Source organism: Vulpes vulpes, chromosome 11 (genome assembly GCF_048418805.1).
Source record: "Vulpes vulpes isolate BD-2025 chromosome 11, VulVul3, whole genome shotgun sequence".
In the NCBI taxonomy this organism is placed as follows: Eukaryota; Metazoa; Chordata; class Mammalia; order Carnivora; family Canidae; genus Vulpes; species Vulpes vulpes.
In genome coordinates, this window is record NC_132790.1 from 19,755,664 (window position 1) to 19,771,928 (window position 16,265).

Consider the following 16,265-nt stretch of genomic DNA (forward strand, 5'->3'; position numbering starts at 1 on the left):
GACCTGGACGGCATTCTATAAGGGTTGGTGAGGAAGCTGAGGCTGAATACACTGGGGGTAGGTAGCTAGGGTGGAGGTTAGTCCTGTTGCCCTGTAAGGGGGGCACATAACACCTAATCTCACCCCCCACCCTCATCCTAGGCCTCTTCAATTTCAAGACCCCATTTCTTTCTTTTTTTATAAATTTATTTTTTATTGGTGTTCAATTTGCCAACATACAGAATAACACCCAGTGCTCATCCCATCAAGTGCCCACCTCACTGCCCGTCACCCAGTCACTGCCACATCCCACCCACCCCCCTTCCACCACCCCTAGTACGATTCCCAGAGTTAGGAGTCTTCCCTGTTCTGTCTCCCATTCTGATATTTGCCACTAATTTTCTCTCCTTTCCCCTTAATTCCCTTTCACTATTTTTTATGTTCCCCAAATGAATGAGAACATATAATGTTTGTCCCTCTCCGAATGACTTATTTCACTCAGCATAATACCCTCCAGTTCCATCCACATCGAAGCAAATGGTGGGTATTTGTCATTTCTAATGGCTGAGTAATATTCCATTGTATACATAAACCACATCTTCTTTATCCATTCATCTTTTGATGGACACCGAGGCTCCTTCCACAGTTTGGCTATTGTGGACATTGCTGCTAGAAACATCAGGGTGCAGGTGTCCCGGTGTTTCTGTGCATCTGTATCTTTGGGGCAAATCCCCAACAGTGCAATTGCTGGGTCGTAGGGCAGGTCTATATTTAACTCTTTGAGGAACCTCCACACAGTTTTCCAGAGTGGCTGCACCAGTTCACATTCCCACCAACCGTGTAAGAAGGTTCCCCTTTCTCCACATCCTCTCCAACATTTGTGGTTTCCTGCCTTGTTAATTTTCCCCATTCTCACTGGTGTGAGGTGGTATCTCATTGTGGTTTTGATTTGTATTTACCTGATGGCCAGTGATGCAGAGCATTTTCTCATGTGTTTGTTGGCCATGTCCATGTCTTCCTCTGTGATATTTCTGTTCATGTCTTTTTCCCTTTTCCTGATTGGATTGTTTGTTTTTTTTTGCTGTTGAGCTTAATAAATTCTTTATAGATCTTGGATACTAGCCCTTTATCTGATATGTCATTTGCATATATCTTCTCCCATTCTGTAGGTTGTCTTTTAGTTTTGTTGACTGTATCCTTTGCTGTGCAAAAGCTTCTTATCATGATGAAGTCCCAATATAACTGCCCTATGACCCAGCAATTGCACTGCTGGGTATTTACCCCAAAGATACAGATGCAGTGAAACTCCAGGACACCAGCACCCCGATGTTTATAGCAGCAATGTCCACAAGAGCCAAACTGTGGAATAGCCTCGGTGTCCATCAAAAGATGAATGGATAAAGAAGATGTGGTCTATGTATACAATGGAATATTACTCAGCCATTAGAAACGACAAATACCCACCATTTGCTTCAACGTGGATGGTACTGGAGGGTATTATGCTGAGTGAAGTAAGTCAATCGAAAAAGGACAAACATTATATGATCTCATTCATTTGGGGAATATAAATAATAGTGAAAGGGAATATAAGGGAAGGGAGAAGAAATGGGTAGGAAATATCAGAAAGGGAGACAGAACATAAAGACTCCTAACTCTGGGAAACGAACTTGGGGTGGTGGAAGGGGAGGAGGGCAGGCGGTGGGGGTGAATGGGTGACGGGCACTGAGGTGGGCACTTGACGGGATGAGCACTGGGTGTTATTCTGTATGTTGGCAAATTGAACACCAATAAAAAATAAATTTATTATTAAAAAACGAGACAAAAAATAAAAATTAAAATAAAAATTAAAAAAAAAAGATGTGGTCTATGTATACAATGGAATATTACTCAGCCATTAGAAACAACAAATACCCACCATTTGCTTTGGTGTGGATGGACCTGGAGGGTATTATGCTGAGTGAAATAAGTCAATTAGAGAAAGACAAACATTATATAGTCTCATTCATTTGGGAATATAAAAAATAGTGAAAGGGAATAAAGGGGAAAGGAGAGAAAATGAGTGGGAAATATCAGAGAGGGAGACAGAACATAAGAGACTCCTAACTCTGGGAAACGAACAAGGGGTGGTGGAAAGGGAGGTGGGTGGGTGGTAGGGGTGACTGGGTGACGGGCACTGAGGTGGGCACTTGATGGGATGAGCACTGGGTGTTATGCTCTATGTTGGCAAATTGAACTCCAATAAAAAAAAGAATATGAGCTTCTTGCAACTGTTTTGTTGTTTCAAATATATCCTTACACACGTAAAATGACATTTTTTATTTCAAGTATTCTATGCAACAGATGTCTCCGTTACTGTGTCTATATTGAATCAAATCTGGTACCTTCACATTCTATATTATTCATCTTTTGTTTATTTTTATACACTATAACAATGCACTATTTTCATTATTCACTATTTCAACATAGGTATTATCTTTATCTATTCAATATGGACTACTTCTTAAGTCTTGAATACAAATGCAGTTACAAAACTATTACTATTTCTAAATAATTGCTTGAAAAACCTAATAAAGAAGGCCACTTTATCTTATGAGGGTATTTATTTCTAACTTTAATTGCCGAAAAGAGGAGTCCTCCTCTGTTATTTAGAGGTTACTACACTTGATCACCCTAAAACTAATGCTGTTTCTCACTGCTGCATGATATTGAAACTGAAACTTGGTTCCCTTATCATGTCTACTTATTTGCTAATCATGTCAGGATGATGCCCTACCATGAAGTGAGTCTATGATACTCATTTCATGCTTTACTTCTTCTAGTATCTTTTACAATATGGACCATCTAGTTCCTTTTACGAGGTCAGGGTGGTGTGTCCCGTGTGAGTACAGCTTAGGGGTCAATGCTCACAACTATATTGAAATAGAAATTTTTTAAGTGTTTGGATCTACTCGAACAGAGTACCACATTAATACCAGTTGTGTACAATTTTTGATGGGAAAAGAAATGGTGAGAGACAACCCATGAATCCTCTTTAGAAGGCATTGTGTGTTGGCAACATATATTTTCCCAGGACCCTTCTCAAGGCCCCCATGACCTCCTGATTCCTCAGGCTATAGATAAGGGGGTTCAGCGCTGGAGTGACAACCGTGTAGAAAAGAGAGATGATGTTGTCCTGCCTGGGGCTGTGGAGGGAACTGGGCAGGACATACATGAACGTGGCAGCTCCATAGAACATCCCAACCACTGTCAGGTGGGAGGAGCAGGTGACTAGGGCTTTCTGCTTCCCCTCATTAGAGGGCATGTGAAGCACAGTACACAGGATTAGTGCATAGGAGGCAACAATGGCAGAAAGAGGCAGCAAAAGGAAAGTCACTCCTGTCACATACACCAAGAGTTCATATCGGGAGGTATCCGCACAGGCCAACTTCAGCAAAGGAGGGATCTCACAGAGCAGGTGCCTGATCTTCCGAACTTTACAGAAAGGGTAGTGCATGGTATACAAGGTATGGCCTAGAGCACTCAGAAATGCCAGGATCCAGGCCGTGGCCACCATGAGCCAGCAGACCGTTGGCCTCATGTAAACCATGTAGTTCAGAGGATGACATATGGCCACATATCTGTCATAGGCCATGAAGGCCAGCAGCAAGTCCTCTGCACCACCCAGCGTCAATGCCAGAAACATCTGAAGGGCACAGCCTCCAAAGGAGATCGTGTTTTCACTCTGCAGAAAATCCACAAGGGCCTTGGGAGTGACAACAGATGTGAAGAGGAGGTCCATGAGTGAGAGCTGGCCGAGCAGGAAGTACATGGGCACGTGGAGCCGGGAATCCACTGTGATGACCAAGAGCAGCAGGCCATTGCTGGTCAGAGCCAACATGTATAGGACAGTGATTGTGGCACAGAGCAGTTCAGGAGACCCACTGTCATTCAGAATCCCCATCAATATAAAGCCACTGCCCAAGGTGGAGTTCCAGTACTCCATTCTGTGATGTTTCCTTAGTTGCCTAGAAGCAAACACATTCTCAGTGAATGTTGGCTAAGGTGGCCCCTCGTTTGTAACATCACAGGCTCCTGATGATGGCCAATGTGAATCCAGTGAGGTGATGTCTTTCCTACTGGACATGGACTTGACCTCTTGATCTCTCAGGTTCTGACACTTTTAATTGTATCTTGAGGAAAGAACCATCTGAATGGAGAGCAATCATCAGCAATGGCTAAATATTAAGAGGTCACTACATGAAAATATCATGCAGGACACCAAGTCTCGATATGCACCATTCTAGAATGATTAAATCATATCTCTTTCAATAGAAAGCAATATCCTGGCACCCAAGCCCTTGGTTACTTTTGTATCTATGTTTTAAGTATAATATTTGTCTCATGATTTAAATCCCCAGTTAGTGTCCTAACAGACCTGTTCTGAATATAAAATCCTAAAGCAGGTACAGAAGTGTGACTTCAACAAAGCACTTCCACTTCATTGTCCATCTACCTTAGGTCCACATTTGTTTGTAGCACTTAAAGCTGTAGATGTAAGCCTCACAGGAAGAGCTAAAGTATGTCCACCTCAGTCACCCCTCTGGACCAATAACCTCCACACTCTCCATGTGCAGAAGGGATTCTAGACTGAGACGAGGGTTTGGTGTGTTTGATGTGGTGTTGATTTTATGAGCTAAACCTTTAGGCTCAATGACAACATAGATGTTTTATTAAAGGTTATGAAAACATGTGAGCCTGGAAGGACTCAAAACTCTGTGAAGAGGAGGACGTGCCCAGGAAGATCAGAATGTTTGTCTTTGGGAGAAATGACTGAAAGGCGCTGGCAGCAAAAGAGCATGTGCTAGATGTTGTAATCAGGCTCAATAAGCCTACCCTCCTTCTCCTGCACCTGACCCAGATCCCTGCTCTTCCTCCTGCTGGGACAGAATATCTACACTGGATTGAAGGGCCACAGGGATAAGGAGGATGAACTGCTCTTCTGGAAACCTGCCATTATGGCACCCACCCCCAAGAAAAGTCAGAAGAGACAGGGACCTGGGATTAACAACTATCAAGGTCATGCATCATGGGAACTAGCCCGATAATCCAATTTTGACCATGCATCAAAGAATCTGTTAAGGGAAGCAAATCATTCTGTAAGTCTTTCTCCTATATTGTGGCTTCTATATTAGGACATTTCACTGGTTCTTTTACTGGTCTCTTCTGGGTTCATAGGACTTTAATGGTGGAAAAGTTTTAGAGCATACGACAGGCATCTGACTTTTTAGCTGGCCCTTTGATTTGGAGGCATTTATTACCAGAGAGGTGCAAAAGTCCCCTATCAGAGGCTGGCAAAGCCTGGGCTCTAAGGACAGGTACTGATACTCCCACCAGGAAGCAGGCACTCAGACCTGGGATGTAGCATAGACTCTTTCTTCATTTTCATTTATTTTTCTTCATGTTTAAAAAACCAAGACTACGGGGCATTAGGACAGAGTACAGAGAACCTGGAAGACAGAGTAGCTTAAGTTCTTAGGGTCTGCTTTGGGCCCTGTTTCCCAACTCAACATATCTAGAGGATGCATACTTCCCTGAAAGAGAGAGAAAGTCTTTACCTCAGGTAGTGAGAAGCCGAGCTGCCCAACCATGCAAACTGCCCTGGGGGGGAGGGTCAAAGATTGTCCTGTAGAAATGGGGAAAGAGTGAGCTTTTTCAGCAGTGTCCAACTATTTTAAATTTTAACAAGTTGAGTTAAGAGTCTGAGGAGTCTGAGCAAGGCAGGCGTCAGGGCCGCTTCTGGTCCTTCTGGTCCTCTAGAGGTCTTGTCTGGAGATGTAATAGAGACTGAGGGCAAATACAGTCCTTGGGCAGTTTCCGTGGAGCTCTTCCTTCAGAGATGGGTTTCCTAGTCTCACACCTGTGGATAATTAGGAGAAATTGCTTCCATCACTCAGTTCTCCAGGTGAGAACCCATCCAGCTCTTCTGGAGAAGTTGTCAGACTCAGTGCTTGGGTCCAGATGCTCAGACTGTCATTTACTCTTGCTGGGATCTGGAGCAAAGATGAAAGCAGCAAGAATCTGGAGGAAGTAGATATGGGAAGAGCTACCCAAGGGAGACCTTGCTGTGCCTGTCCTTGGGGAGGCTGTTCTGGCTCCTTATCCCGTGACCCCACTCTCTCTACTTTATTCCACTCCTACATTCCCAGGGACTTACTTCTCAGCTGAAATGGTCTCCCCTGGAAATGCTGGTCCTGGAAACAGGATGTTAATGAGTCCTCTTGGGCATGTTTCCTGGCCTGGGTTTCCTGCTCTGTTCTCTCACTAAATGAGTCCAGATACTCCAGGATTCTATCCTACCTTAAGGAAGCACTGATGGCCCATTTCTAATTTGCTGACTGGATAGACCAGGAAGCAAGGATTCTTTTCATGGTCACTGCTCTGTCCCCAGATCTTAAGGTGGGTTTTGTGTCAGTTGTAGGACAGTCCCAAAGTTTCTTTTATGAAGTTGCCCTTATAGTTATTACCAAGATTCTATTTCTCATGGTCATTTTCTGTCTGTTTGCTCTGTCATTTGTATGCTCTTCTTGTGTTATAAGTTCTCCCTCTATGACAGCACATGAGAGACTCTTAACTCTGGGAAATGAACAAGGGGTGGTGGACAGGGAGGTGTGTTGGGGATGGGGTGACTGGGTGACAGGTACTGAGGGGGGCTCTTGACAGTATGAGCACTGGGTGTTAGGCTATATGTTGGCAAATCGAACTCCAATAAAAAAATATACAGAAAAAAATTTCTCCCTCCAACATTAGTCAGTCTCCAAATATGATAAGGATTTCTCTTTTGAAACAAACAATACTTTGTTTTTTCTTTCATTTTAAACCAAATCTCTAAATAGCCTCTTTTGGCCATAATTTTTTCAAAAAGCATTTATAATAACTGGATCTACTTCTACTTTCAATTGCTCATTCACTGTATGTGAAGATAAGACTTGCCACCTGCTACATCAGAAATCCCAGAAATAACAGTATCATAACTCAATCATAGAACCCAGAAATAATAGTAGCATAACCCAACAAAATTGTATTTCTCACTCATTAGCTGTTCAGTGCATATTTATTATTCACGGAGTTGTCCTTAACCGCTCCCCTGTATGAGGTGGTTTGGACACCCAGGCTGTTTCCATTGGTGGAGCCAATCAACATTTTCAATAGGTGATTCCCAGGTTAACAAGAATCCTCTCCATTCTGGTGTAGTCTGAAAGGAAAGAGATGCTGCTGTATCAAGTATAGGTGTTTCTTACGGCTCAGGTTTCACTTCATGGCACACTTCAGTTCTTCATTATACTCCTCTGCCCATGTGTCATCTCCTGCCAAGTACCCTACATGAGCTGAATGATATACTTGGTCCCAAAATCACCAAAGACCTCTTTGCAAAATCCAGTAGTATGTATTATTTTGTCTTACTGGGTGTGTTTTAAACTCACTAAATCCCAATATTCCTCCTTCTTTGGTGCAAAAAGACTAAAGCTTTTTCTGTTCCATACTAACATGAGTAGTTTCTTTTTCCTTCTGAGCTCAGTGTTAATCTGGTAGCATACTACATTAGCATATAAAGTTCAGAAGGACAAGAACTAAGCCTGTTTTATTCCCAATCACATTTCTAGCTTCTAGCACGGTAACTGCACATGGTTGGTACTCAATAAATGTTTACTAAATTAATAGATGAGTGAATGAATGAAAATTTCTATCACAGTTGCTCTCAAATTCCAACTAAATGATCCATGAAAAAATGTCTATTCAGGTTTCTACCCACTTTTTAATTGGATTGTTTGCTTTTTTGCTCTTGAGCTGTGTAAGTTCTTTATATATATTTTATATTACCCCCTGTTGAATATATCATCTGCAAGTATCTTCTCCCATTCACCAGGTTACCTTTTTGTTTTGTTGATAGTTTCTGCCACAGTGAAGAAGCTTTTTATTTTGTAGTCCCAATATTTATTTTTGCTTTTGTTTCCTTTGCCTGAGGAGACATATCCATAAATATGTTGCTCAGGCTGATGTCCAAGAGATTAGTGCCTATGCTTCTTTTAAGAGTTTTATGGCCAGGTCTCACATTTAAGTCTCTAATCCATTTTGAGTGTATTTCTCTGTTTGGAAAAAGAAAGTGGTCCAGTTTCATTCTTTTGCATTTAGCTACCCAGTTTTCCCAGCACCATTAAATGAAAAGATTATCTTTTCCCCATTGTATATTCATGCCTCATTTGTCATAGATTAATCACGTGGGTTTATTTCTGGGCTCTCTATTCTGTTTCATTGATCTATGTGTTTATTTTTGTGCCAGAACCATACTGCTTTGGTTACTACATCTTTGTAGTATATCTTGAAGTCTAGGATTGTGATACCTCCAGCTGTGTTTGACATTTTTCACAAGAAGACATACAGAGAGCCAACAGACACATGAAAAGATGGTTATTATCACAAATTATCAGAAAAATACCACAAAAAAAGATATCACCTCACATTTGTCAAAAGGTCCAGTATCAAAATGACAAGAAATAACAAGTAATTGGTGAGGATGTGGAGAAAGAGAACCCTCATGCACTATTGGTGGGAATGAAAATGGGTACAACCACTATGGAAAACAGTATGGAGGTTTCTCAAAAAATTAAAAATAGAAATATCATATGATCCAGTAATTCCAGTAGGGTTATTTATCCAAATAAATGAAAACACTAACCTGAACAGCTACTATTATAAATAGTAGCTAAGATAATAGAAGCAATCTAAGTGTCCATCCATAAATGAATGGATAAAAAATATTTGACATATATAAAATAAAATATTATTCAGCCATAAAAAAGAATGATATCTTGCCATTTGCAACAACATGGATAGACCTAAAGGGTATTCTGCTAAGTGAAATATGTCAGACAAGAACAAGACAAATACCCTATGATCTGTATATGGAATCTAAAAATCAAAACAGATGAACAAACAAAAAAACAGAAACATAAATACAGAGAACAAACTGATTCAGAGGAGTTGGGAGTTGGGGGGGTACACAGGGAATGGGTGAAGAAATTAAGAGGTACAGACTTTCAGTTGTAAAATAAGTCCGGGAGATGAAAAGTATAGCATAGAGAAATAGTCAATAATATTTTAATAACATTTTATGGTAACAGATGGTGAATATACTTATTGTGGTGAATACTGAGTAATCTAAGTAATCTATAGAATTGTTGGATTACTATGTTTTTCTTTCATTTTTAAACCATATCTCTAAATAGCCTCCTTTTTGCCATAAAAAAGACATTGTATGTCAACTGACATTGTATGTCAACTATACTTGAATAGTAAAAATGTAAAATTTTAAAATAACAGTAAATAGTAACAATGATCTATAGTCCAATTTCATCTCTACATAATACCTTTACCTTCTGTAGTTGTTGTTAAATATTTGATCTGGAAATCACTAAGTAAGTCATTAAATAAATAAATATCCATGAAAATATAAGTATTTCTTAAAATTGACTTCAGGTCAGTAAACTAGAGATAACAAAGGTTTTAGAACAATATTTAGATGAAATGTCCACCAACTGTATAATTTAACAAAGAATATATTTAAAAATAAGTTTTATTTTAAATTTGGAAAACTTAAAATTTGACATATCCAAAGAATTTAGACTAAGTTTTATTTACAACTAATTCCTGACTAAAAAAGACTCCCTGGACCAGAAAAATGGAAAAATATCATCTAATGGTGCAGAAGCTAGTCCAAGTAAGAGCTTTCCCCAGTTTCTTCCTCCCTCCATTTCTACCTCCCTCACTCAGATCCCCAAAGGACACATTTTTCAATGAACATCAATGGATTAGGCAGATAGTATGCATTTGAGACAATTTGTAGCAAGGAAAACATAATTATAAACAATGAGATCCCTCAGAAGTTGACCCTGAGCAAAGATGTGAGTGAAAAGAGTTTATTTAGGAAGTGATTTCAGGAAAAATTAGTAGGATGGGGAAGTGGAACAGAAAAGCAAAAGAGCAAATAAAGGTTCTGTCATCAAGTTACTGTGGGCAACAGGATCTTAATTCTCCTTGGGAACTCTGAGAATGAGAGTATAACAAGTGTCTCAGAGGCATATCACTCCTAAGGTGTGAGGGATCTGGGTGATTTGTACACCAACTCTCATCAATCATCAATTAAGGCCTGTTTGCTACAGGGAACATTAATTCCCTGGGCCATTCCGGCCCTCTATGCATGAATTGACATACCAGCCAAAGAAAGTCCCAATGCAAAAGATGCAGATAATGGCTCCTGGAAGTCAAGCTGCTCTGAAATGATAAGGGTCAAAGGATATGTAGAGGGCATTGCTGTAATTGCTATATCATAAGACAATAATATTTATCATAATTTTAATTATGAATATTCAGAGGTATAGTCTTAAGTTTACTAGAATATAAAAATGATGAAGAGATTTTAAAAATGAGATACCACCTCACACCAGTGAGAATGGGGAAAATTAAGGCAGGAAACAACAAATGTTGGAGAGGATGTGGAGAAAGGGGAACCCTCTGGCACTGTTGGTGGGAATGTGAACTGGTGCAGCCACTCTGGAAAACTGTGTGGAGGTTCCTCAAAGAGTTAAAAATAGATGTGCCCTACAACCCAGCAATTGCACTGCTGGGATTTACTCCAAAGATACGGATGCAGTGAAACGCCGAGACACCCCGATGTTTATAGCAGCAATGTCCACAATAGCCACACTGTGGAAGGAGCCTCGGTGTCCATCGAAAGATGAATGGATAAAGAAGATGTGGTCTATGTATACAATGGAATATTACTCAGCCATTAGAAATGACAAATACCCACCATTTGCTTCGACGTGGATGGAACTGGAGGGTATTATGCTGAGTGAAATAAGCCATTCAGAGAAGGACAAACATTATATGGTCTCATTCATTTGGGGAATATAAAAAATAGTGAAAGGGAATAAAGGGGAAAGGAGAGAAAATGAGTGGGAAATATCAGAGAGGGAGACAGAACATGAGAGACTCCTAACTCTGGGAAATGAACAAGGGGTGGTGGAAAGGGAGGTGGGCAGGGGGTGGGGGTGACTGGGTGATGGGCACTGAGGGGGGCACTTGATGGGATGAACACTGGGTGTTATGCTATATGTTGGCAAATTGAACTCCAATAAAAAAAGAAAAATAAAAAATGGTTGAATGATGAGTCTAATGGAGAATAAGTAAATATAACATGGTATATTATTATTTTTAAATTGTACTACTTGACTGAATTTCCTGGAACTTCAGGTAGATACTGCATCTACACTAATGCAATGGAATAGAAATATTATTTGAAATAAAAAATAAGACAATATTTGCCGTGTACATCCAAATTCTAAACATTAGGGAGGACTTACTTACATGGAGGTGATCAGTAAATGATTTATAGTCATTAAATCTTAAGCCCTTCTAGGGTATGAAAGAGAGATAGTTGGAAACTGGTGGAGAAGAATATCCTGAAGATATTTTTCAGGGTAGTCGTTTACTCTTCCATCCATGAGAAAATAAGGTGCTTCCCCTCACCTTAAGGGACAAGAACTTCAAAAGCACTACTGGAGAAGTTCACGTGTCTCATTTGGAATTTGATGAATGTTAGAACAAGTACTTTCTTCACAAATTAAAAAATCTAAAGGTCAATTACAGATTGGCATAGTTTCCCTAGTTGAAGAGAAGAGACAGCATTCCATGCTCCCAGAACTTAACAAAATAGGATTAAGCATGACTCCACTTAGCCATATGTGAATCCTATAGGAGAGAATTAGCTAAGACTCTTGATAAAGGTGACTCAGGCCAATAGAACTTCCTGGTAGGTTTAGGTGACCTCCCAACGGCAGGGAGTAGGGGGGCAGGTAAACTATTAAGGAGGAGTCCTATGTGACCAGCTAAAAGAGATAGGGCTTTTAAAGAGGTGATTAAGTTAAATTTGCTCATGGTGGGCCCTAGTCTAATCTGAGTGGCATCTTTATTAGAAAAGAAAATTTAGACACACAAAGAGACTTTTGGGGTACATGCACATGGAAGAAAGTCCCTGTGAGGACACAGAGAGAAGGCGGCCATATGCAAACCAAGTAGAGAGGACTCAAGAGAAACCAAACTTATTAATATCTTGATCTTGGCCTTACGCCTTTTACTTTCTCTTTTCTCTCTTTCCCTTCTTTCCATCTACCCCCCATTTGCCAATCTCACCCCAATTAAGTGATTAATGTTTCCTATCCAAAAATATTTCGGTGGTTGTTCATACCAATCACTTTCAGTACCAAATCTTATAATAATGTTTTGGAGTTCTTATTCCTATCAACAAACCCAAAAGTTTCTATAATTGATTTAAATATTATGCTATTGTCCTCCAAGCTTCTTGGGCTGACAGCCTTCTATAGGTCCCTATCCACTAAGAAGAAGATTTGTAGCAATTTTATTCAGATTCATTTCACTAGGGGTTGGTGAAATACATAAGGAAACAGAAACATCATTCGAAGCAATGAGATGTTAAAGTTCCTCATGTACATGAAGCAATATAAATTTGTATAATCTTATCACCACTGTATGCCCTCTTGGGAAAGAGAGAGAGAGAGAGAGAGAAAATTCTGAGAGGATAAAATTGAAATGTTGGCCAGTCTTATTCCTGGAGGAGGAAATACATGTGATTTATTTGTTTTTTAATACCTCTTGAATTATTCCATACATAATCCGAAAAGGAAGCATTTAATTTTATTTTCTGAGGTTGAATTCACCTATCCTCTCCACTTCCTCTAAAACAAAGAATGATAAATTTGAAAGCACTCTCAAACTGATAGGTATGAGAGATTGCAGACAGCTACAGAGATGAGGAGAGTATGGAAAACAATTAATTGACATATGAAATTGGCCTAAGATAAAGTAGTACTTAGCAAAGGGTGGAGAAGCAACCAGAATCAATACTATTGGTAAAGAATTCTACATGGTCAAGCTTACTTGTCACAGACAGCAGGCACTTATCCACACAGACAATTGTACATACTTGCCTACTCTTTCACACCTGCACATGCTATGCATAAAATCATCCACCAAAAAATGGAGGACAGAGAAAAGAGAAAGAAGAAATGAATGCTTTAGAAAGAGTAATGATGCAGTACAGTTAAATTCATTGCAGCAAAGACTTGAGAGTTACAGAAACACTATAGTGTTCCATCACTTAATTAGAAATAAGGCAACTGGAGGTAGTCCATCTATGGGTAGAATTCCACAGATCCCATAAGATACCTTATGTCTGACTTGGATGCTGGCCTTTTAACAGTTACCGTTGATTGAGTCAGGATGTGGAAATAGAACCTCAGCAAGCCCATAGGTGACAACTTGGACTTCCCAGCTCATTTAGTGGATAAAGGATGCTAGAAATAGGTTCAGGGAGATCAATCAAATTTTTTTTCTTGGTCCAACATTTCAAGGGTGAGTGTACTCTGCTAGGAAAATATTTCCCCCAGGGACTAATGGCAGAAAGAGACCATTGGACAATGAAAGAGTGCAACCTCCCCCTAGGACAGAGCATGGCTGTCTCTTGTCCCAGAGGTAATGAAACCTTTTAAGGAAGGCACAAAGTTTTACTCATATTGTGATGTTCTGGAGACAGTGCTTGCACAGAATAGGCATTTAATGAATATTTGTGGAGAAGAAAATCAACTGAGGCATATAAAGTGAGAGCAAGAAAGGATAAGGATAGTAAAGATATTGTTGTCAATCACAATCTTCCAAGTACTTTAGAAAAATGTCAGAAATCACTGCCTCTGAAGGTAGACTATCTTCTAACCAGGTTCCTGAGAGCCCCCTTCACATCCTTGTTCCTCAAGCTGTAAATGATGGGGTTCAACATGGAAGTCATAACTGAATAGAACACAGAGATGACCTGATCCTTTTCATTCATTGTCTTGGAATTTGGTCTCATGTAGGCAAATATCCCAGACCCATAGTAGAGAACCACAACAGTGAGATGGGAGCCACAAGTAGAGAAGACCTTGAGCCTCCCTTCTACAGACTGCATCTGAACCACTGTGGAGATAATATGCCAGTAGGAGACAAGGATGAGGGAGAGAGGTGCTAAGAGGATAATGACACCCATTGAAAAGAGGGCCATCTCAGCCTTGTAGGTGTCTGCTGAAGCCAGCTTCAGGAGTGCAGGAGGTTCACAAAAATAATGATTAATAACATTCTGTCCCTGGTAAGGGAGACACAGTGTAAATGCACTGTCCACTGAACATACAAATGCCCCACTGACCCAAGACACTATAGCAAACTGGACACAAACTTTTTGGGTCATGACAGTGGAATAATGCAGGGGCTTGCAAACAGCCACATAGCGGTCATAAGACATCACTGCCAGAAGTGCACACTCTGTACACCCTGCAAGAAGGAAGACAATGATCTGTAGTGAGCATCCAGCAAAGGAAATGCTTTTCCTTTTTACAAGGAAGTGGACCAACATCTGAGGCACAATGCTTGTAGAGAAACAGAGGTCAGCAAAGGACAAGTTTTTGAGGAAGAAGTACATGGGAGTGTGAAGTCGAGAGTCAGTCTGAATAAGGATTATTATGAGCAGGTTTCCAAACATAGAGAGGAGGTAAATGATCAGGAAAACACAGAACAGCAAGATCTGGATCTTTGGATCCTGTGAAAGACCCAGCAAGATAAATTCAGCCACAGTAGTTTGGTTTCCTTCTCCCATTGATGTTTATTCCTGTTTACCTGTTATCAGAAAGAAAACACATGCATTCTGAATGTTCAATTTTCACAAACTTTATAAACGAGTGCAATAATAAACAGTGCACCTTGTTAGACTATCAGCTCTCAGATGCTTCCCAGTAGGTGTGCCAGTTAGCATTAAGGTGCATATTGTTATTACATAGTTTTTAAGCGCATTTTTTCCTTGCTTGATCCATTCAGTAAGGCTGAGTATCATACTCGATATGGCTTCTCAACCAATTTGATGTCAGTGTATTTACATATTGCTAAATTACTATTAAGTTTTCAGAGGAATTGTCTTTGGTTCAATTTAATTTTTTTCTTCTCAATAAATATTTTCTATTTGCCTGGATTAGTAGTCTGAGAATGAGGTGAGCTTGTTTAATCAATAAAAACCACTTTTGCTTTTGTAATTCAAAATCAAAACATAAAGATCAATGACAAATTTGTTCATAATAGAGTAGGAGGTTCAAATATGGCTAGAGGATCAACAGATAAGTTGTACCTCCTAGTTCTTGGTTTTTTCAATAGTATTTTTTAAAGAGGCTTCTTAAGTATCAATCCAAGCAGGATAAACAAAGAGAATAAAAATTTATATCCATGGATCATAATCCTGTCCCTGGTACAAATATGTCACATGACAAAGAGGAAAAGGTACATGAAAAAATTTGACATTCATAAGTGTAACATAACGATACTTGAGTGTCCAGTGCCCTGTTCAACATCAACAACAACAACAACAACAACAACAAAAAGCCAGTACTAAGCAGGAGCTTGAACTTCTGCACTGGATATTAGTGAATTTTACAGCTCCATAACACCCAATCTCAGCTTATCTCTGACCTCCATGTCAGCTGAAATGGACAATTCTGACTTGCTTGGCACTGCTGACATTTTACTTTAAGGACCTCCTGCCTGTCTTTTGGCATTCTCCCCAAGATGTTGGAAGTATGACCAAGTCAATGCCCAGGGGCAATCTTTCACCAGAGGGCAATGGAAACTAATGAATAAAGGCACCAAATATTTCTGGGAGGCACTCTGTATGCTTCTTACACGTTGAGCTCTAGGGAGTTAAGTCCCCATTGTCTCTGCCATGTTTGTTACTATTGATTATTACTATTACTATTACTATTACTATTACTATTACTATTACTATTATTATATCCCCTAAGCAGCTTTTTCAGAATCTTTTTCTTAATCATCAATCCTCATGAAATTTTAACAGCACAGGTATATTGTACATCTATTTACATACTGCAACTCTCTAGAGGGCCACAAACCATTGGTATATTTAAGATTTCTCTCCTCTAAGAACTTTGGCATCTGTTTTGTCCCCATAGAGAATGTCTGGCCTAGAGTAACAACTTCATCAATCCAACTTCATTGGTGTTTAATTGTATCTTGTCTTACTGCTTCCTTACGCCACTTCTGGAATCACTTGTCAAATAAGCTATCTGCGCCAAAGTTCTTTTCTTAGGCTGTGCTTTCAGGAACCTATACTAAGAAAAGTCTCCTGAGATGGAGACTTGATG

The 16,265-nt window shown here is 39.8% G+C and overlaps 2 protein-coding genes across 2 annotated transcripts; both read right to left on the reverse strand.

The window, feature by feature from the left end:
* Window positions 1-3,010: 3,010 nt before the first annotated feature.
* On the reverse strand, window positions 3,011-3,998 carry LOC112910890 (olfactory receptor 2AG2-like). Its single transcript, XM_025987208.2, has one exon. It carries the CDS (start codon window positions 3,959-3,961, stop codon window positions 3,011-3,013), a length of 951 nt encoding a protein of 316 aa, XP_025842993.1. The 5' UTR covers window positions 3,962-3,998.
* Window positions 3,999-13,792: 9,794 nt separating this feature from the next.
* LOC112910853 (olfactory receptor 2D3-like) lies at window positions 13,793-14,746 on the reverse strand. The gene has a single exon (XM_025987163.1). The coding sequence runs from the start codon at window positions 14,714-14,716 to the stop codon at window positions 13,793-13,795; it is 924 nt and encodes a 307-aa protein (XP_025842948.1). The 5' UTR covers window positions 14,717-14,746.
* Window positions 14,747-16,265: the final 1,519 nt, after the last annotated feature.